Source organism: Zootermopsis nevadensis, unplaced genomic scaffold (assembly GCF_977971745.1).
Source record: "Zootermopsis nevadensis isolate Lab colony 2312 unplaced genomic scaffold, Znev_1.0 Znev_ptg000028l, whole genome shotgun sequence".
Taxonomy (NCBI): Eukaryota; Metazoa; Arthropoda; class Insecta; order Blattodea; family Termopsidae; genus Zootermopsis; species Zootermopsis nevadensis.
Genome location: NW_028259160.1, coordinates 13,938,052 through 13,959,767, shown reverse-complemented (window position 1 = coordinate 13,959,767; position 21,716 = coordinate 13,938,052). Strand labels below are relative to the sequence as shown.

Genomic DNA, 21,716 nt, shown 5'->3' with positions numbered 1-21,716 from the left:
GTAATTAAAATGTAGAAAGATTTTGGTGAAAATGAAAGGGGAGACTTGTATGAATCGGTTTTTTAAAGGGGCCATGCTAATCAATCTTGCCCAGCGCCACGCAATTGGCTGCACCGCCACTGGCTGTGACTTGCCTGTACCTATAGATATAGGCCTAGATACACGAAAGCTTCCTGGGAGGGCCTGTAGCAAATATTCGGTTTTCTTGTTTTACTTCATACTATCGATGAGAAATGAATGTTACCATGGTTACGTATTTCATTGTCACCAGCTTATTGTGACGTTAGTGACTGTCCTGTCCCCAACCGTCCTCCCACCCTGATATTACCTATGTAACAGCTGATTGAGTTACAAATATGTCTACCGCTTTGATATATTTCAACTTTGGAACTTCATACTTCAGACTTGAACTGCGTTGGAGGGGTCATGCGAGTGCTATGGGACTTCCTAGACCAAAGTCGAACGACCTTCAGATAATAATTATTTTGCGTTTTTAATACTCATAAAATGCGCGTTCCAATCAAACACGTTCATTTATAAGTTATTTAAAGTATTTCTTCAACTGATGGCATTACAAGCATAGATATTGTGTGTTATCAGAGATTTATTTAAGTATGAAGAAGGCATTTAAAATCTAACTTCCGAATACCCCATCAAACTTCTGTCTGGGAATAATAGGCGCGTGGATATTCTTCTCAAATAGTTTGTGGTTATTGATGGTTATTAGTGAAAGTGTTTCTTATTTTGAGTGAAAGTGAAGTATGAAGTAGTGTAAATAGTGCTGTGCCAATGATAAAACTGTAGACAATTGTTTCAGTGCCTTAAAATGGCGCAAGAACAGGACGATATCAATTTAACAAATCAAGAATTGCAGGTGCTGTCGGAACTTGACAGGTAAACAACATGGCCTCTGATCATCTGCTTTATGAGAAATTTCCCTAAAATATGAATATGATATATTCCCCCATTTATAATATTGTTCTTGTTTCCATGAGTCAGTTGGAGAGTACTGACGGAAGTTTATGACAGTGCTAATTACTCACTGATTCCCTTACAAGTGCTTAGTGTTATTCTAACCTAATTTCCCACATACTTGTTTAAAGTGGCCCATTCATTTTTCAGATATGTTTCATATTCAGTTGACTGTTCCAGTATTATCACTTAGTGACGTGCCTAGCATTTTGTCATGTCTCGCCCTTTGGCATATTTTGTACCCTGCAGCTTACATCTGTTTGTAAATAGTTGGAACATGTAGACCCGAAAAGGCTAACCTAGTCAGTGGGATATGTCATAGTAGAAACTACAAACATAAAATATTCAATTTGTTGTGATTTGGATAATGTAAGAGAGCAAATACTATTACTTTTCATCCAAAAATATTTATTAGAATTAAGTACTTTTTTTATTTTTCAGCCGGCAATTTGGATTTCTGAAACTAAACACACCAGAACAAGTCAAGAAGAAAGAGTTAGTTCTTAAGGTCTGTGTATTTTATTTTGTTTAGATCATTTACATTTGTATAAACATGACTTTGTAGTTGGCACAAGTAACACTGTGATAAATGTGCAACTCAATTGTACTGTAATAATGGTTTGTACAATAATGTGATGCTACTGCACATGCAGTAAATCAGAATTATTTCAATTCAGTGATTTTCAGACTGTTATTCCACAAACCCATTTCTGTAACCACAAGCCATTGGTGTAAAGGACTTTGGGTCCTAGCAAATCACTATGGTGCTTAAAATTGTCCTTGTGGGACATAGTATTTTCTTAAAATTTGTAAGGATTGTTCTGTATTTATGTATAATTGTACATGAATATATGACAGTTCTTAGAAAATTTTAAAATGCATAGTTTGTATTGCATTTCTGTAATCATATCTTCAATTCATGGCAGAATTGGAAATTCTCCTATTCAGAATGCATCATCAGTAAACAGAAAAGAATGGAATGTTGTGATTGACATAACTGGTAATTTGAAACCAATTACAGTCAATCTACATGCAGTGTACAGACTCCTGTTTTGATGGGTGAATGTAGGTACTTTACTGTAACATGTTCTTCACAATCACTGTTTGGCTTATGGCTTTTGGGGTTTTTGTATACAGTGTGTTTACTGATAAATTGGAACAAAACTGTCATGTCCAGGCTCCTGGCAGGTACAGCATGAATCACCACAAAGTGAATGGTAAAAACTTTTGTTTTACATGCAGGCGGTAAAATATCTTGAGCGAATGCTGGTGCAGGCTCAGAGAGAGAAGGAACGAAATAAACACTTGGCATTGGAGGAATGTGGGGGTGGTCAGCCGGCAGTAACTGCAGGCAAGGACATCAACATTGATCCTAAGACATACTGCAAACTCGGCCACTTCCACCTTTTGCTTGAGGACTATGCGAAAGGTGCGTAATAACATTTCATGTTGCTGCATTTAGAATAATAGCTGCTATCCAGCTAAGTCAGGGATATGAGAATGTGACATGAATTTGCAATTATGGATCTTTGTTCCTGTCCCCAGTTAACCCAGATAAATTTTAAAACTGTCCACAAGTTGTTTCTCCACTTCTTAATCTCTATAATACAGTGGTTCCAAACCAAATGTTGTGACCAAGTCAGGGTAACAGGGAAGTGGGGTCATGAAGGATCATTAGAAGAATTTTTGTAATACTGAAAATAACCTGAAAGATGACACCTGAATGTCAGGGGCCTGTTTATATTCAGCTTTGTAGAAAAAAATGGTCAGGTATCCAGTCCGTAGGTCTTGAGTATTAAATTTATAGGAGGTGTAGGTCAGATTTTTATGAAATTAAATCCTACAAGTTCTTATAGTTGGCCTTTTCCTGGCTTCTGATTTGGGTTTAACAAATTCGTTGTGAATTATAAGGTTCTGTTGTGGGCGAAAACAGATTTCAAATGGGATGAAGGTATAAAACGTATTGAAGTGTTGTATTTATTTGAAGTGTGTGAATACAGATATTGAGTGCTGTTTGGAGATACCGTAAGTTGGAGTGTCTTCCGAATTTTGCCTCAATTTTCTAATTCTGTGCAGTATATCAGTATTACTTGCCATTAATGCCTTTTGACATGTATGAATGATATATAGAAACTAAGGAGTTGTTCAGTATGAACTTTCATACATTCCTGTTTAAGTTAAAATAAGATAAAAAAGAAATTTAAAGAAATATTTCAAAATTAATTTTAAAAAATCACAAAACCTTCTAGCATTGGCAAAAATTGTCAGGCTGCAGAGCCTTTGCCATCACTGTTTCAGAAGCAATAGTACTTTGAAATCTGCAGATCAGAGGCTCACTATATACTGTCCATCTTTAAAATTAACTGAATTTTTCACTATTTGCAGACCGTTTTTAGTGGAATATAATTTCATACTGTGTGTGAAATTAAATAGGTATTTTTGAAATACAACAGCTGCAGATACTTTAAGTGAATTGTTTGAATTGCAACATATTTGCATTTTTGCAGCAATGTCAGCATACCAGAAATTCTTCAGCCTTAAGCAAGACTACTGGAAGGATGCAAATTTTTTGTATGGACAAGGACTTGTGTACTTCCACTTCAATGCCTTCCAGTGGTAAGTATCATGAAATATGTATTTATTGGAATTGGGGTGAACTGTTTAATTGTAGTATTGATTGACTGAAGTTGCTTGATTAAATAGTTCTGACATCAACTGAACTCTTACATGCTACTATGAATACATTAAATCAGTGAAATTATAGCTATAACTTATGTACTAAACTTAACCAAAATGTTAGTAGTGGCATTTCCTCCACATCAGGTATAATGATTTTACCACCATGAGTAAGTCTGTAGAGCTTTATTTATGGAATAGAGTGAGTGCACTGTATGAAGGTAAGGTTGATATTTTGGTAGTGGATCCTCCTTCTTATTCCCGTGATTAACATAATTAAATTGAGCTATATATCAAGTGAGAGTTTATTTTCTTCTGGAAGGTCACAGAATACTTTCTTGCCGTCAGTATATAATGTTAGGATATGTTTAGAACTTAAAATCCTTTGCATTGAGTTTTTATATAATTTGGCATTTGAATTATGAAGAATATTCCAAAAATGTCTTGATTATGTTCACTGTCCCTGAAGTAGAGGGGTAGCAGTGGCCGCGCGGTCTGAAGCATGGGCCTTGTACTGCTTGGTCACTGGGACCGTGAGTTCGAATCCCACTCAAGCCATGGATGTTTGTCCTCGTTTTTATGTGTTGTGCTGTCCTGTGTATAGGTAGATGCCTTGCGACGGGTCAATCCTTCGTCCAAGGAGTCCTACCAAATGTCAATAGATCATGTCAACAAAAAGTTGGGACCCGCAGTGCTCAGGCACTTGAAGAATGGGTCGTTCCCAGTATCCCTAGTGCCCAGTCCCTGAAGTAGTGGCTGCTATCAGCTTGTCCAAGTTTTGCTACATTTGTATAAATACTTTGGTTTTGTTTTACCTTATCTGAAAGTATATTCAGTGTTACAATCAGTATTTCTCACTGTTTAAAAGTGTGTGATGTGGATGCTTGTATGTGGAGTTGGTTAATTGGTAAATTTCAGAAAGAAAGCTTCATCATCATCATCATCATCATCTTTGTTGGTATTATCACCGCAATTTTCACATTCTATGATCATAGCTGTCTCATGTTCATGTGTAGCTTCATCAACTCTTCTTCCAGTGTCTTGACTGTAATTCCAATGGCTGATTATAGGTGGAAGTAGAAATTCATTTTGTTGTCATGAGCATGAGCTGTGTTTATTTTATTATTACTAAAATGTTGTTTGTATGTGACTGATACAAGTAGTTACTTGTTATTAGCTTTATAAAATTTGTGTTTGTTTTTATTCCACTGTTACATAAATAACTTTAAGCTGCATACCTCTCTCCTCCCATCAGAAGAACATAGGTTGAGAGTGTTGGAGAACAGGGTGCTGAGGAGAATAATTTGACCTAAGAGGAAGGAAGTGACAGGAGATGGGAGAAAAATTTAGTCAATGACAGCTTCCTTATGTAGGTTATAGGCAAATTGTTTCTACATACACAAACTGTGATGTAAATTAACTATTTTTCATTTGGACCCTTGTCTTTATTCTTGTAATTTACTTTCATTCAACCCTTATAATGGTGCCTGGAATGGTATACAGTGTTTGCTTTTGTTTTTTGTTTCTTTTTTACACCAAAATGTTTTTGTGTGTGCATACTTCTGTTCATACCAGTGACAGAGATCTCAGTTGAGTGTTGCCTTTAATTGAAGTGATATTTTAGACTTTTTCTTTTGTTATGAATTTTACCTTTTGTGAATGTTGTTTATATAATTTTCAGAATTTAAATAAGCCATTGAACTAATCCGTAAAGGCAATAAAAATAGTAAGAAAAACCAGATTGCCTTGAAAAGGCGCATTGCAACACAAAACCTGTCATTTCACCCCACCATATAGGTCTATGACCCTGCGGGTTGTTGGCACGTGCTGTTGTAACGAATATTTGGGGTGATTGCCAACAGATGGCAGCGTCTTCGGGAACGCTGGGTAGCTGTTGTAGAATTTGTCGGACTAGTCAATAGATGGCATGGTGTGTGTTTTGATTTACAAAGCCCACTTCCAATAGCAGAAAGATTTGCTAGTCCATAATGTGTGGGGGAGACGGAATTGCACTTTTTCATCGTGATGAAAATTGGTTTATAATCATCTGGCTCACAGAGCTCAGTAACAGTGTGAATGATACAGTCAGAAGGGCGAGGAAAATTAAAAGTACGAAGTCAGTATTTCCCAGAAAAATAAATAGAGATGACCTTTTTACCCTGAAGATGAAAGCAGCTTGTTCTTCAGAAATTATGGTAATTTACACGATGCCAGTATCTAGAAGACTACAACCTCACAGAATCCCGTCTGTGAGTTCTGAAAGAGCTCTTCATTCGTCGTGATGGTGTGTAAGTAGAAGGGCAAATTTTTCCGAAGACTGTGGTCTTATTCTGACGAGTATACTCTTAGGTAGTTAGCAACATTTCGGAGGAGCCTACTGCCTCTGTCTCTCACGTCTATAGGGTGCCATAAATTTGAACAACACAATCAGAAATTTCACCGCAGTGAGAACCTCATATTTCAACTTCACCTTTGCCCTTTAGTTTCTCTTTAATATGCTCAAATATTCTCCTCAGACCCCTGCTTTCAGACACCCTCATTGTATATTTTATTACTGTGAGATACCAAATACAAAACAAAAGGTAAAAAATTGGTAATATATGTTTTTTGAGGAGGTGGGGAGAGAGAGGAAAGTTTAAGAACTGATTGGTTGCAGTCATTCCCTGAATCTGATTTGCTCGTAAAACATTACATAGTTACGATTTGTCGCTGTTCTACCCATATATTAGGTGTTCGTGAGGCTTTAGCTAAGGAACTCTTTGTGCCGTGTTTGTCTGTCAGATCCGTTTTTCGTACTGCAAGGTTAGGCAACCTGCATGAACTGAGGTCTGTTGTTGAGGATGTGAGACCATTTGTATAATGTTTTCTCCTGCATTCCGGTGCGGAGACAATTTCAGTTTTGTCTTCTCCTGTGGTTTGGTATTTATGTATTAACTATGATACATTTTGCGCCAGCACAACTTTAATGATATCGGTACATTGTTGCTGATTGTAAATTGTTGATATAAACACACATGTATGACCCATATTTTAGCCTAATTAACACAGGGAGCGGAAATGTTCCATCCACTTTAATCTCTCCCTGATTTTATTGGAATTTGCGAACGTGTTCTGAAGCTATGTCGAAAAATCCTGGTCACAAAGCGTGTGCTTGTTGGATACCGTTCTGAAGGGAAAGTTCATCAAAAGATCCTTTATACAGACGTTACTGTAGATTTAGAACAGCGTATTTAGTATCATGAGTATGTCTCATTCAAAGAGAATGTTGTACAACACTTCTCTCTTAACTCAGACACAAGCTTTATCGGAGTCTGGACGGAGTTATATGTCTCTTATTCGGGATGTTCCGAGTCTTGGCTAGGATATCTGCTAACCTGACCGAATTTTTCCATGGTTTTCCTCATTTCCCCGGACTTCCGCTAGGGTAGTGCCTTATGTGTGAAAATTTTCCGTCACATCTGTCGGAGTTGGAACCCCGACCGTCTAGCAAGTCGAGCCAGTGTTGACGCTTGTTCACGTGTTTGAAGCTGCTGTCACTCATTCGATACCTGAAAAGTATTGCAGGGTACAAGACCACAGTGGGTAGACAAGTTTAAGTGAAGCGATTCATGGTCTTTACAGTGTTGCCAAATAATGCTGCATTGGGGTCATTCACATGGCCAACTAAACAGTGAGGCGTTGTGGAAGGTAGACGGAGTCAGACGGAACTGAAAATAAAACAAGTTGAAAAACAAAACCGGGAACTGGAGCCAAGGTCGGCCGAAAACCTTTCTCCGGTTCTCACTTTCGTCTGATGCAACAGCAAACATCTGTGCTTGAATCTGCCTTTTCACGACCCATAGTTCTGATATACAAGGCAGTGGAAATAACATGCCCAGTCTTCGCACTGAGACTTCGTTGTACGTATTACTTTGTATCGGGATGTCTAGAAAATGTTTTTTTAAGATACAGTATTTTCTTAACTGTTACTGTATGTGTTAGGTTTTACTGCACTGTTTATTTAACAGAATTCAGCATTTCTTGACTTCGCCTACGAATGTGTTCGAACTACACACGGTTGAAAACAGGCGTTCGTGTGTATCGTTCAGTTTATTTTCTGCTCAAGATATGAAAGATGAGTTTCATACGAACGTATTTTAAACATCAAGGTAACAAGCAAGAACAGCATTAAGGTAACAAGCAAGCACGTTTTATCTGCCAAATACTTCTGAGCAGATTTGAAAGTTAAACAATTTACTTGTGTCTTCTGGAACAGAATTTGGAAAACATTTATATTAATTTGTTCTTTTTCTGCCACATTTCACGTACAGGAGATTAAAAATGGAGAAGAAATTTATTGCATCGGGATTCGTACCCATTAAACTTTTCCGCGATTTTTCCCGACACCAACATACGATTTGTTAATGTGTGTATTGAATTTAACGTTTTAAATCCAACATTACAATTTCCTATTTTGGATTCAGAATTTCATTACCTTTGAGGCCTACTGTCTTTTGCAGTACTGCGTCGTGTACTTACCTGAAATTTCACCTTCATTAACTTTCTTTGCCTCCAGAAGGAGGATGTACAGCATTTCATACATTCTTTGTACGAAAGTTGTAAAATGAACGCACAATAATAACATCGACATCACATCCCCAGGACCACTCAGAATTTCGACGAGTTCTGATAATAGATGTGTAGGCCTGCTCGAAAATTTAACTCCTTTTTGTATCGAACCTCAAGAACTCCTACTTTTCACAGACTCTTACGAATTTTCTTAAAAGGTCTCATCGTAGAAAATGTTGGTACATGGCAAACCTTGGGGAAAATCGTTTTGTGTTTGGGTTAACAGTTTGCATTGTTTGAATTGACACAACAGTAGGTTTGTATCACTGGAAAATTTTACTGTTCTCTTTTGTTTCACTGTTAACTTTTCGATAATAGGTGTTAGTACTTACGTGCCTCTGCGTACCTCAAAAAGGAATAAATTTCGTGGTCACCATTTAACGCCTAGCGGTGACTATACGTACCACCTGCTTTTCAATCGAAAACCGTGTATTTTATATTTATGGATTTCCTATTATTGTCGTTGTAAACAGGGATTATTTTCTTCAAACAACTTTAACAAACAGATCCTTGTAATTGAGACGTTTTCTTTGAGGTACGGACTGAATTCTTGAAAGTTATTTAGATTAATTTCGAGCTTCAGAGTGGTAATATTGTATTTGCGGGTTGATGAACGACTCGGGTTACAAGCCTCGTCAGGTGGCTGAATGGTGAATAAATCACACCTTTTGTTAGCGATAACTGAATATATAAAGCCCAGTTGACTGATGGTTGAACAGAACTTATTTGGAAGCTGTGTGTATACGAAATAGGTTTAAAACTAGAAACTTTCTTGGATCGGCTGTAGGTTGCTGGAGTCAGAAACAGGGTATGTGTGAATGCAAATGGCCCACTGCTAATTTTAACTCCAGTTTATATTCTACGAGTGAACTGGGTCACGCGATATTCTCCTTTTCTTAGCTAGAAAACAAAATTCTTGTAGCTAAGTCTGACATTTTGAGATCAATAGATTGACTTTTGAGGTCATCGAACATGACTGTCAATTGTTCCTTTCTTAATACATTCAGCGACACTTTCTGAGATATATATGTGACGAGTTTATTGCGTCGAATAGGAGGAAAATTGGTATTTAGAAATTATTGTGGCCTATTTTAACCAGAGGGATGAGTAATGTTACGAACCGGCCTCCGAGCCGTCATCACAAATCGACCTATGGACTACTAAGAACAGACCTGACCAAGTTAAAGACCAACTTTAATTCACGCAGTTAAATTGCTGGCAACTTTAATTGACAGGATCATATATAATGTATAACACTCGCCAGTAGCAGACATGTGATGCATTCGTGGTTCCGAGGGTGTGGTTCTTATGTATTAAAATAATATAATTTCTCAGTAATTGGCATTTATGGACACATTTTGCTTTCTGTAACTTTTTTCTGTTGTACATCATTTAAGAGAGAGTCTTTGTGGCTATAAGCCCAACTTGGACGCATAGCCTACTAACTTCTGCACCCACCACAGCGTTGCGAGCCAATGCATTGGCGTTTTATAGGTCTACAACATTTATAAGTGTGTTTTAGAAAAAAATAATCTTATAGGAGATTACAATGGCAGGATTTGAGTATGGCGTAGTCTTCTGGGTTGCGCCGAATTGATGATGGAGGCAACAAAGACCTCTGGTAAGCTTTTACCAGACTACATGACGCTACAACCCAGAAGACAGTCGTCTTAGATTACAATCTTTCGTCAAACCATGGTGTTTGAGAGGCTGCCATGTCTTAATATGTTTTCTTCCAAAAACACGTAAAAGATGCATTTGTATACTTTAGTTACATATCTGTCCATGCAGATCTTGAATAACCTACTTTATTTAAAATGGCGCTGGTATTATTCCCACCTCATTCGATCGGTAATGTTGGTGAGGTGCAATGCAAAATAGGCTGGGGCTGTTCTCCAGTGACGCCATGATTTTATGGTGTACCACGGAAATTGACCAGTGCCAGCAATGTCGAGTTCCGAAATTTAGAGTGACGGACAGACACACACGCAGCTGCAGTAAGGTTCCGGAAAGGGGCAGAGTTTTTTTCCGGAAATTTAAAAGCATAGCTCGTAAATATGTTAAGAACTGCCCTGAAATAAAATATGAATTAATTGTTTGCTTTTCTCCACCGGGGTATTATATTTGCTAAATGCACTCATTACTATTTTCAGTAGACCTTCCTCGTTAGCATTGATGTTCATATTTTGCACTAATAAATCTGTTGTTTCAAAGGTAATCACATTATAGAGAGTTAGCAACTACGTTAAATGCACACCGTATCGAAAGTTACCCCAAATTATGATAAGTTAATCGTAATGAGGTGTGTTGTATGTCGTTAACACATTTTGTATGAACTGTTCTTGATAAAGTTGACAGTCTCGATATGAGACTGAAATTGGACCGGCAACGACCATAATTAATTTCAGCCATGAACTTTTGGCCCCAGTGCTGCATTTAATCGAAATTCATTTAGTAGTGTCGCATAATAAAACAGATACGTAAAGACGCGATGTGTACGCGCGCATTTTGTGCAGGGAATGCTTGATAATTCCATGGACCATGACCTGCGCTTGTGACACATTTGCTTATCAGGTAAATGCGAATTACGTGTTGTTAAGCGACGGTGGAACTTGGTTCACGAAAGAATGCATGTGGCTCCTTCACACGAACCAATTATCTCTTGTCATTGAACCCCCCCTGTGTTCCCCACCGAATGTCCTTGTCTAGAGATAAAGCATCCGTGCTTCGTATTCGGAGGTACTCGGTTTAAATATCGCCCTCACAATTGAACTGGCTGAAGGCAGGGTCCATTTGCAGACTTCTGCGATGAAAGTGATGGGCCATAGCAGTTTCTTACCATTTAGTAAAGACCCGATTACTTCTGGCTTGCCGCCTTGAAGAGGTCAACCAAATAATCCTCTAGTGTGGTAAAGCACACCCAGGACACTAGAAATAACTGCTGGCCTACTTTTTGTGTATGGCAATACTGCGACCCATAATCAATACAGGGGGCCTGCGACAGTGTTACCACACGCACAACGAGATTAATATCAGCGTGCCATTTATAAACGTCAACGGGGGTGTAGGTATATCGCTGACCTTGTGTGCGCAGAAGTAGAAAATGCCTTGTGTTCTAAGTCGGACATTGCAACTGCGCGCAAGTTGAAGGCCATGTCGTAACAGGATATTACGTGTACTATGAATGAATGAGAACGAAATCTGTATTGAATATTCTGCTCGCAGTAAAGTCCGTTACGATTACGATCTATAAACATGAGACGGTTATTTATAAATAGAAACAGTGGCATATTGTCGGTGGCGGAAGATTTGTAAACATTTCATTTCGGAAAATAAGTTAGCTTGCATTTCCTTGCAAAATTTATTAGGAGCGCGTGCCTGACTTTCCCCTGATTTAACTACTTCCTGAGAAGCCAACAGTCGCTCAGCCAATCAAGAAGTTCCATAGTTCATACCACCCCATCCTATTTCTCTAAGGACCATTCTAATTGTTTCCTCCCATTTATATCTAGGTCTTCCTAGTGGTCAATTTCCTTCTGGTTTGCCCACCACAACCCTGTATGCATTCCTCTTCTCTCCCATGCGGGCTACATGCCCTGCCCATCTCATTCTCCTTGACTTGATCAGTCTAATTATATTTGGCGAGGAGATTTAACTCCAGATATCAGTGTTACAACCACCAATGAATCGAACTGAAACTCGGTATTAACTTCATTTCTTCTGTGTCACCCCATCTTGGTACCTTGAGGACGACAGTGGGTAGTTGTATATAGAGGGAGCAGTTGTACTTGTGAGTTCGGGGAAATTTGTATGGTGACATGACCCAGATACTTCTGCTAGTAGAAATTCTCTTAATGTTATTTTGGAGATTTCCACATTCTTGTGAAATCTGCTTGAAATAAGGAGGAATTTCCATAACAGTGGCAGGAGTCTATTATTGTACCCATTTATTAAAAGGGTGATTAAAGTGATAATTATCGGGGAACACCACTCTTTATCAACTTCCTGCAGAATGTTATTCAGCCTTCTTCTCTCAGGATCAGCTCTGCATGTTGGAGAGACTGTTACGTATTATGATTGTGGACTCTACAGAGGCAAAATTATTTGCTGTCATCAGTATGGATTTTACATTCTGGACACACTGAACTACAGTCAGCTTCTCAGTAAGGACTGTTACTCGGTGAATTTTTGTTGTGTGATAAATGTTCAATATCGGCAGAGCTGTCTGCACAGACCAAAACATGAAGAGGAACGTAGTTCTATTACGTAGGATTTGAGCCCGAAGATGTCTTTCTTCTGGGTTGTAGATGTTCAACAGCGTTTCAGAAATACATTATCAAGGTGATGATCACCTCTGAAACGTCGGCAAACTTTTACCAGACTACACGGCGCTACAACCCAGAAGCCAGCCATCTTCGTAGTTTCATGAATTGCGCGACATTTGTACAATTGCCTTGCGTATCTTTTTTTTTTTTGTGGTCATGAGTTGGGGAGGTGTTATCTGTTTAAAATGCCCCCCCTCCCCTCGTTCTGAACATGTACTGTACTTGTTTCTGTTCCAGTTATTGCAGTTCTAGGGGTCATGTAGTCAGCAGGCCACGAGGGAGGGAGGTCAAGGCCGCGAGAGGCTGCTGGACCACTCTCTCCTCCCCTCCCTAACTCGCCGTCTGCCCCCCTACATTTTTTAAATTCTGTTTTGCAGGTCGTCATAAATTCTTTGTGTGTCACAATAGCGTGAATTGCTCGTGCAGGAAAGGTAATTCGCTTTTCAAGATTCCTTCTTCACTACGGTTATCCGCTTAGTTACGCAGAGATTTCACACGCTTGCAGCCGTACACAAATCTCGTCGTGTTTATGTTTTATTTATGTAAGTTTATTTTACAAGAACAAACTGTGTTTGTTCGTTGGCGTGGTGGGCTCGTGCGTGCATGGTCGTAGGTTCGAGTCCTTCCTCGGGTGAGATTTTTGGTCCCCTCAGTTGTGAAGGCTAATATTTTTATTGGTATTGATACTACTGTTGTAATCATCACCAGTGTTTTAATAATAATCATCGTCAATATTACTTTAATTCTGAGAAGAATTTACGTGTAGGTTCTGTTTGAGTTAAATTTCTCGGATAGAACGTCAAATTTCAGTGGTCAGTGTCATAACGCAGGCGGCTTGCTGAACTACGTTTCAAAAATGCTGCTGTTGGATTCGCCATGTCTGTCTGCATGTAAACAGCCCGAGATCTGCTGAACAGATTTTCATGAAATGCGATATCGAGGAGTTTTAACTGAAATTGGTAGACACATTCCAGTAAACAGTCTAGCAACAAACAAGGAAACAAAAGTTGTAGAAGAAAATGAAACACATTTTTTTCGTACGAAATGTAGTTTTCCGGATTATGAAAAGAGTTGTAATTGTATTCTGTGTCTTATCTTAACTCGAGAACCATTGGACAGATTTTGATAAGATTTTATACTGGAGGTCCTTGCTTATCCGCTCCGCCTATTTCGCGCTATTGACAGCATTTAAAATAAAAGAATATGAGATGGGCGGGGCATATAGATCGCACGGGGGATATAAATGCGTACAAAATGATGGTTGTAAATCTTGAAAAGAAGAGACCAGTCGGTTTTTGTAGGTTTTGTAGGTTTTTGTGGGAGGATAATATTAGAATGGATCTCAGGGAAGTGGGTTTGGAGGGTAGGGATTGGTTTTGTCCGGGTCAGGATAGAGACCTGAGGCGGGCTATTGTGATTTTGTGGATTCCATTAAAATCGTGAAATTTCTGGACTAGCTGAGCTTTCTGTTATTGTTTCTGAGTAAGGTCTCTGCTGCGTGGCATTGAAAGACGAAACATCTGGGATTGTAATGCTGTCCAAATGGGTACTTTCCCTAACTTGTTCAATTTAAAACGTACTTGTATCATTCTCTGGACGCATGACGTCACACGTCGGCTGTTGAACTCGAGTTCATGAACTGTTTTGTGTCTGTGGCAACGTTGCATTCGACAAATGATGACGCATATTTGCAGCATCTTCTCATTGGTAGCTGCATTGATGACGTAAGCTGATCTGTACATTGATTCGTTAAGTGTATCGCCGCGGTACAACTGATTTCAATTGGGATTCATAATGATACTTGTTGAGTCCAGAACTTTTCAGACACGGCACACAAGATTCCTACACAAGAAGAAATTAATACGCGCCTCGATATGTGTTGATCATCAGAGCATTAGGTGAACTGAGTTCGTAATATTTCAGGTGTTGTTGCCAGTTCTTTTCACGAATAATACATGAGCCAAGAAGTAGTGCGACCGAAACTCATATTTCTGTCAGATATTCGATGTTTGCTGCTTTAATTCGTCTGTTTGTAGGAAGAAAAGAATGTTTTAGCTTGAAAAGAATTGTAATTATTGAAGATATCAGTTCGTTGTTCAACTCCAAATGTTCGTTGGGTAATCTAAACGTTCTAGTAATTTATTTACTTCACACTGGCAAGAGAATGAAGGTTTTTTGATTGCTATCCTGGAATAATGTTAGATAGTTTACGGGATTATTATTTGAGCCCCTCAGAATAAAGTGGCATATTATTTTCTCCGGGGTTTAGGTGCATTCACATCCCCCTGAAGCGCGTATAAAAGTCCCTTTGTCCGTCTTTCCATCCGTATACACGCTCTTGAGAACGTGATAACTGATTTTCATGAAATTTTGTATTATGTAGTTTTGTTAAAATCTGAAGATGGCTGTTTTCTGGGTTGTAACGACGTGTAGTCTGGTTGAAGTTGACAAACGTGAAAATCACAAATCCTACGTGCAAAATATGTTGACACAATCAAGTTTTGGTAAACATCGGACCAAAATAACGGGTCTTTCTCATGCATTTCTGTGCTTATAAGTGACTGGCTAAGGATTTTCTCGTCCGGGCCGTTCACACAGTCAAATGTAGAATTCTGGCGAACGCTCCAAACTGTTACGCCACGCGTGCGTTTCTCAACCTGTTAAAATTCGTTACGCATTTGCGCATATTTTGTTGTTAGGCATGTTGTATTGAAGGCTAAGTAAATTAATTTGCACTGTCAGATCGAAAGGAACATTTCTGCTAATTGCAGTTGTGTGTGAATGCAAAGTCCGAATTCCTAAGCATCTAAGATTACATTGTCTATGCATCACTGACAAATGCCTGCTGGATATTGAAATAAATCGATATCGGTAAGAAACCGAACGTTACATAACTTCGTCAACTTCAGCGCAATTTTCCATTTGAAATTGTTATTTCCGTGCGTTTGGTTATGATGATCTGTTGGGCTGGGTACCGTCTGACACGATCGTAAAGTGACCTGTCTCAGTCATCGGGATTCCTACTTCCTCGTAGAGACAAAGTTCTTTTTCTAGTCCCCACGTCTAGGCTGCCTCTGGGTCTGTTCAGTCTCCTATACCATGGGTACCGGGTGTTCTCTTGCGCAGGGGCAAAGCAGCCGGAACGTGAGCCCAACCACTCTCCTCCATCTATAGCCCAATTTAAAATAGCACGGGCCTTCATTTTCATATCTGTCCATGTATGAATGACTGTTTGCCGTGATGCATAACACTGTGAACTTGCCTCGCGTTTCCGGGCTGTTTAAATGATGTGTTAAAACTTAGATGAGCGGTTAACTTCGTCCTCCATCTTAATTTGTTGAAAACGTCGCGTTTGAGGTTAAATAGGAGATTGAAAACCCCCAGGGCCCTGATGAGGGTCGAAGCGTGATTATTCAGTCTACATCACATCAGCAGAACAAATTGAATCTTGAATAGAATTCGTAAATTTAATTTGATACGATTTCTCTGACCACGTTCCTTGCATGACGTCTTCAAATTATACATTTTGTTGATTGTAAAACCCTTACGATAACGGAAAGATGAATGGAATATGGCAATAGGGAACCAGTTTCGGAGGATGCTGATGATAGTTCTGTATGCCAGAGAAGTTGTAGAAATTTTAGATGTGAGGTTCTCAAGGTGGTGAAGAAGTCAGCTGTGGTCCTAGAATTTGCTGTTGCGACGTTTCGGGAGAATGCTTCGCCTTCATCTTCAGTGGTGAAATGGTAACCAGTTACAAGATCGCGCAGTGTCAAAAGTAGAAGACTGCTTTCAGAATGTAGCAAGTTTTCATCGTCTTATTGTCTGCTTTGTTTTTGTGTTATATAGCATTCGGCGTATGGAAAAACTATGTGGAATTCGTGACCTATTTTAAAGTACTGTCGCTTGTTTCTGTGGATTATCTGGGGAGGGATACCAAACAGCTGTCAGGATAGTCGGCCTCCGGGCCGAAATTGCAACTCGTCTGTGGCGCCAATGGCGTAGGATATCTGTTTTAGGGAATTGATTTGTGACTATTACATTTTATTTTGAGGAATAAATATTTTACTTGTCCTCAACAATGTCCATTTTTATGATTACATTGTCACAGACGTATTTCAGTGGCAATTGTTTTCGAACTCGTGTGGAACTAATTAAGGTATCACTCGACGCCCGAGTCCCATACTTGGGTGTTTTTCCCCGTCACTGCAAGTCTTGAACTTGAGCGGATCAAACAGTTATCATTTGTGTGGTATCGTGTTCAGGGGACCGGGAACCCATCTCCCCTCTCTGCGCCACATCGACTCGTCCACTTCCATCCACCCCACTACTTCTGCTGCATTTGCTGGCAGACAAAGGAAACGCGACGCACGCAGGCACGCACGCACCGGTCGGGTCGGGTTGGTTGGGGTCGAGACTTTAGTTGAGGGTTCGAGTTAGATTGGAATGAGGTGTGACAGTGGACGGTAGTGTTGATTGTGTGTGGTGTGCGTAAAAATGTTGGCCTAAAAGACGTTTTTCTATACTAGTCCAGGTTTACATGTATTTGTTATTTTACGGTCAACAATGTGAGTTATTTGTTCAATGTGATGTAAAGAAGCAACATCCTCGATTGCAAAATTCACTGCCTTCTACAATGAAAACGTAACACAATTAAGCCGACTTAAATAACGTCACTGCCTTCCGTTACCTCAGTGTATTAATATTTGTGGTGAGACTTGTAAATGATAACATTGTGTTCAACAGTCACTGCCTTATTGTTGAGTTTATCTAGTCCATGTTGAAATATCTATCAACAATTCTGCTCAACAATCCACTAAAAACGTGTTCGTCGACCCTCCAGCCAGCCATTTAACTGTGACGTCATTGGTAAGTCAGTCACCTCAACGATTGCGCTGTTTTTAGCGCGACTGGGCATTATGCCAAAAATATCTTTCTTTTTTATGTTATGTAGCGGAACTATTTGTAATTTTAAAAAGTCCCAAACCAATTTCTATTTCACACAGGTCTAACTGATTTTAACACATAGTATGATGCACGTATGCATTGCAATTTGGCGCTTATACGATATTGTGCTGTTTCTGGGTTTGTGTAGTTGTTGAGTTAAAGTCTCATCTGTGGTTTTATCGTCGTTGCAGTTAATAGTAATAATATTAATAATAATAAATGATAAAACAACTACTGTAGAACTTCGCTTTCGTGAACATTAAGGTCCCATAGGGACGGGATATTTTACCGGTTTAGTAGAAACTGCGTAATGAATCCCTGAATTATATTCATTAATTTAAATTTATTTTTTTAATAATTCTCGCTTTGAGTTTTGTTCAGTTGTTGGACGTGCGGAATTTTTTTTTCGCTGTACTGAATAGCGGCTGCTCAAAGAGGATCTTGTGCAATAAAATTAATAATAACGCATCAGAAATTTGTGTTTTTGAAGAACAGTTGAAGTGTTGTAACAAAAACTCAGAAATTAAAAATAGCTTTTGTGACAAAAAAGAAACGTGATCCGTTCGATGGCCAAGATGAGGTACAATGAACACTTCAAGTTATGTTCGAGTACTCTGGCTTCTGTCAGTCGCACAGGAATATATTTCTTGATTTTCAAGAAAATGTATAGCTTCCGGAGAAGTTGTGGGTTGTTGCGTTAGCTATTCAGTTTCCAAAACTACACGGGGAAATAGTAATTCTGAACTTAGGTTAGTTTGAAGAATAAAAAAATTGTTCTTCCACATTCACATTCAAGATTCGTTGAGAATGGTGTTCCTTTGGTGTAGCGTGTATACCTGAAACTTCTGTAGCCCCTTTTTGATGAAATTCAGAGATCGACATCATTCAGTTCCTTTGTGACGGTAGTTTCCGGTTAAGATGAGCCTGTTGGTTGGCTTGAATCCAGGGGTACCCTACATAATAGAGGACTCAGGTAGACAGAATATATGGGTCGCAGTTCTCTTTGTTGATCCCAAACCGAGAGGAGTATTCGCTCATGTTCTTTAGAAACACATGTGTATTTTTAGTTTAGCCAGCACTGTACAAGGCATTGAACAGTCACGGCTGTGTCGTCATGTCCGCCATCTTCGTAGTGACATATTGCACGTCAACCAGAACACCTAAACTTGCTGCGTTGCCACTATCTAATGCTGTTGGTTCATGAGTTAGATTTTTTTCCCTGGATGGTAATGGCCTTCAGCTAATCCGCTTGTTTGTGTGGTTATGTATGAGACATGATCTGTTTGAGGGTAGACCATATTACTTGTGTAAGACTTGAGGTTCTCACAGCGGTGAGTATGAAGATTTCCGTCTTCTGGGTTGTTGCGCTGTGTAGTCTGGTTGATGTTAACCAACGTTTCAGAGGTCATACTGCCTCCGTCATCAGGGTGACGGAGGCAGTATGACCTCTGAAACGTTGGTTAACATCAACCAGACTACACAGCGCAACAACCCAGAAGACGGAAATCTTCATATTACTTCTGTTTGAAATCTGAGTGCCGAAGAACATTCTTGGAATTACGAGTGATGAATGAGTATTTTACGCAGCTAAGGGTTTCCAGAGATTTCAAGTTACGCGAGACTGGACATACAGCTGGTCCGGGGGTAGGAACGTTGTTGGCGAAATTCGTGGAAGGTGGGAGAATAATATTAAATAGGTTGTGCCATGGATTATTATCAGTGTTACTGGCGTCGTATCAGATTCCATTAACTTTAAGTTGGCTTCACTCCCGATTTTATTAAATATTGCACTCCTTAAGTCCCCCCCCCCCCCCCAACTAAGTAGTCTTCGGGATAGTGCAGCTGAAAAGTGATAACCACACCTTTGACTTGCGCTGTATTGTCTGTATGCGGGTGATGGTATCAGCGAGGTCACTGTTTACAGTTTCCGGACTGCCATAGGCTTATACCGGCCTCCCGGAACCGTTTTCAGTTGATGTACCCCATTGCCTCAGACCGAGACTTCACGTACTACGTCCCAGTGCCAAAAGACGTGTAATCGTTGTTTTAAATTAGTTAGGATACTCGTGACCACTTGTTTAATTGAAAATAAATTTTCGAAATACACATTTAAGTTTGTTGAAAATTGTTAGGCCCTGTTGTATTATTTGGCTGTGTATGAATCACCTCATGTAACATTGATGAGTCTTCACATACCCACGGGGGCACATGTATCCCAGGTTCAGGAACACTGCCATGTCACACTTATCCTATGTTTCATTTTTGAAAATGCCGTTATTGAAGAACCTTGCGTCTTATTTGGAACGTTAATCATCAGTATTACATTGTGGTTACGACATTTGCTGATTTGGAGGCCTTATGACGTCTTCTCCCAACAGCGAATTTGTGTAGCGTTCGATGAGATTGGTCGTTGCGTATTATACGATAATATGACGTGTCCGATGTAAGAGTATATTGTATGTTCTCTACAGTGTCAGTAATTGATAACTTTACCTGACTCTCAGTCTGCCTGTCAGTAAGTTATATTAATCCATTTTACTGAAAATCGTCTTAATAGATTTCATTACCCGGAAGTATTTCATTTCTGCGCAGGATTGCTTGAAACGAAGGGCTGGTGACTGAAGTTTTATGACGCCGACAGTGACTTGAAATTGAAACGGTTTAAAAGCCAACAAACTTGGTTGTAGGAAGAAATTCAGCTGTTCATTTTCGAACGAATATGGACTGTACTGTTTAAGTCAAAGAAACTGTCTCACGTAGTTATTTTTTTATAACGCTTTCGACAGAGATTACAAACCAAAGCGGCCATGGTAATGAAAAGGTTGGTGATTCTTGGTGTGAAGTGAAATAGGAATATGGACGTCAAACTCCTTTCGCACTCGATGGGTTTGTTGGTCAACTTCACCTTCCGGCAGTTTTATCTTGGGACAGAGAGGGAGATATCCCTCCCTTACCGATTAGATAAGGGGTAAATTTTGTTCCAGAGCCGGTCTGGTCGTGGTGACAACACAAGAATTCCTGCTTCTACCGGCAATAGGATTGCTGTAGTACATTTCGTAACCATTCGATTGCTGACAGCTGAACATTCGTATTGTGCAATGAGAGCAGGAAAAGATAGAAATGCGGCGAATGAAGGCCTTTCACAACAGATTCACTTGCGTTATCGATGGGAAGAATAAATAACATTTTTTTAACTTAGGGTTTTGAATGTGCTTAGTTTCGCCATGTTAGTGCTTTCTCCCTTGTCTGCGTAACTCGAGCTGTGGAACAAATTTTCATTTATTTTCATATAGTTTAATATTGGAGAGTTGTACTAAAATTTGTCTACACATGACAGGTTTTTGTTAAAATTTATCAGCTATAACATTCTTTACGTTCAGTAGCTGTAAAAGTAGAGAATTTCTCGACCAACTGAGTAACTACTGACGCATCAAGATATAATGTGCAGTGGGATTAGTTGATTAGACTGGAAGTTAATTCAGTGTAGAGCATTCAACGTTTTATAATCCAAGCCATGCAGTTAGTTACGAGGTCTGTGCGCTGTGCAGGCAAGTTATTTTATTTTTATAAATTTGTATTTCCTACGTTTTATTACAACTTCTCCACAACTTTCGACATTCAGTGCATGGAAGGAGTGCGTGTTACATCAGCAGTGAGAGTGCTCTTGTACTAGTTGACGGGTTTGATGAGCACCGGACGAACAGCTGTCTCACCCTGACCTGACCACATGACTCACACGCAAGATTATTATTTTCATGGAGAAAAAATCTGATTAATGCCTGTGTTGTCTTTATGCGGGCGGCGCTGTGTGGTTTGAGTTTTCAGAACGGCATACGATATTTGGGGAGATGATAAAGCAGGACACTTCCGCTAGGAAATACATGCCGACGTGTAGTTTAGGATTTGAGGCTTTCACGGCGGTGAGGATGACGCGGAGTTTGGCACCGTGTAGACCTGTTGGCATCTACGTACGAGTCTACACGGCTCCAGAATGCAGATCATCATCCTCAACGCGTGGGTTTTCCTGCTGTAACGGTCTAGATGTCTTGTAGCTGAAATTCAATTGGAAATTTAAAGACCGTCAGCTGCATAGGTTATAAATCTTGGCGTCGAGTGGTGGAAATTTTGATTGAGTGGAGGGGATATGAAAGGAAGTGGTCTTGGCGTATCGTAAGGCTCTGCTCCAAC

The 21,716-nt window shown here is 39.5% G+C and overlaps 1 protein-coding gene across 6 annotated transcripts in view; it reads left to right on the top strand.

Moving 5' to 3' along the window:
- Positions 1-540: 540 nt before the first annotated feature.
- The window catches only part of Utx (Utx histone demethylase), a 73,086-nt gene continuing 51,910 nt past the window's right edge, over positions 541-21,716 (top strand). For 4 of the 6 annotated variants that reach the window (XR_015537369.1, XR_015537368.1, XM_087356948.1 and 1 more), the window contains exons 1-4: positions 541-894; positions 1,414-1,480; positions 2,215-2,401; positions 3,480-3,588. Coding sequence is in view for 3 of the 6 variants with exons in the window: in XM_087356948.1 (XP_087213074.1) it covers positions 827-894; positions 1,414-1,480; positions 2,215-2,401; positions 3,480-3,588 (431 nt within the window). In the remaining 3 variants the exon portion in view is untranslated. Of the gene's footprint in view, positions 895-1,413; positions 1,481-2,214; positions 2,402-3,479; positions 3,589-16,929; positions 17,451-21,716 lie in introns of those variants that run through there. The other 2 variants (XM_087356947.1, XM_087356950.1) reach the window with 2 other exon arrangements.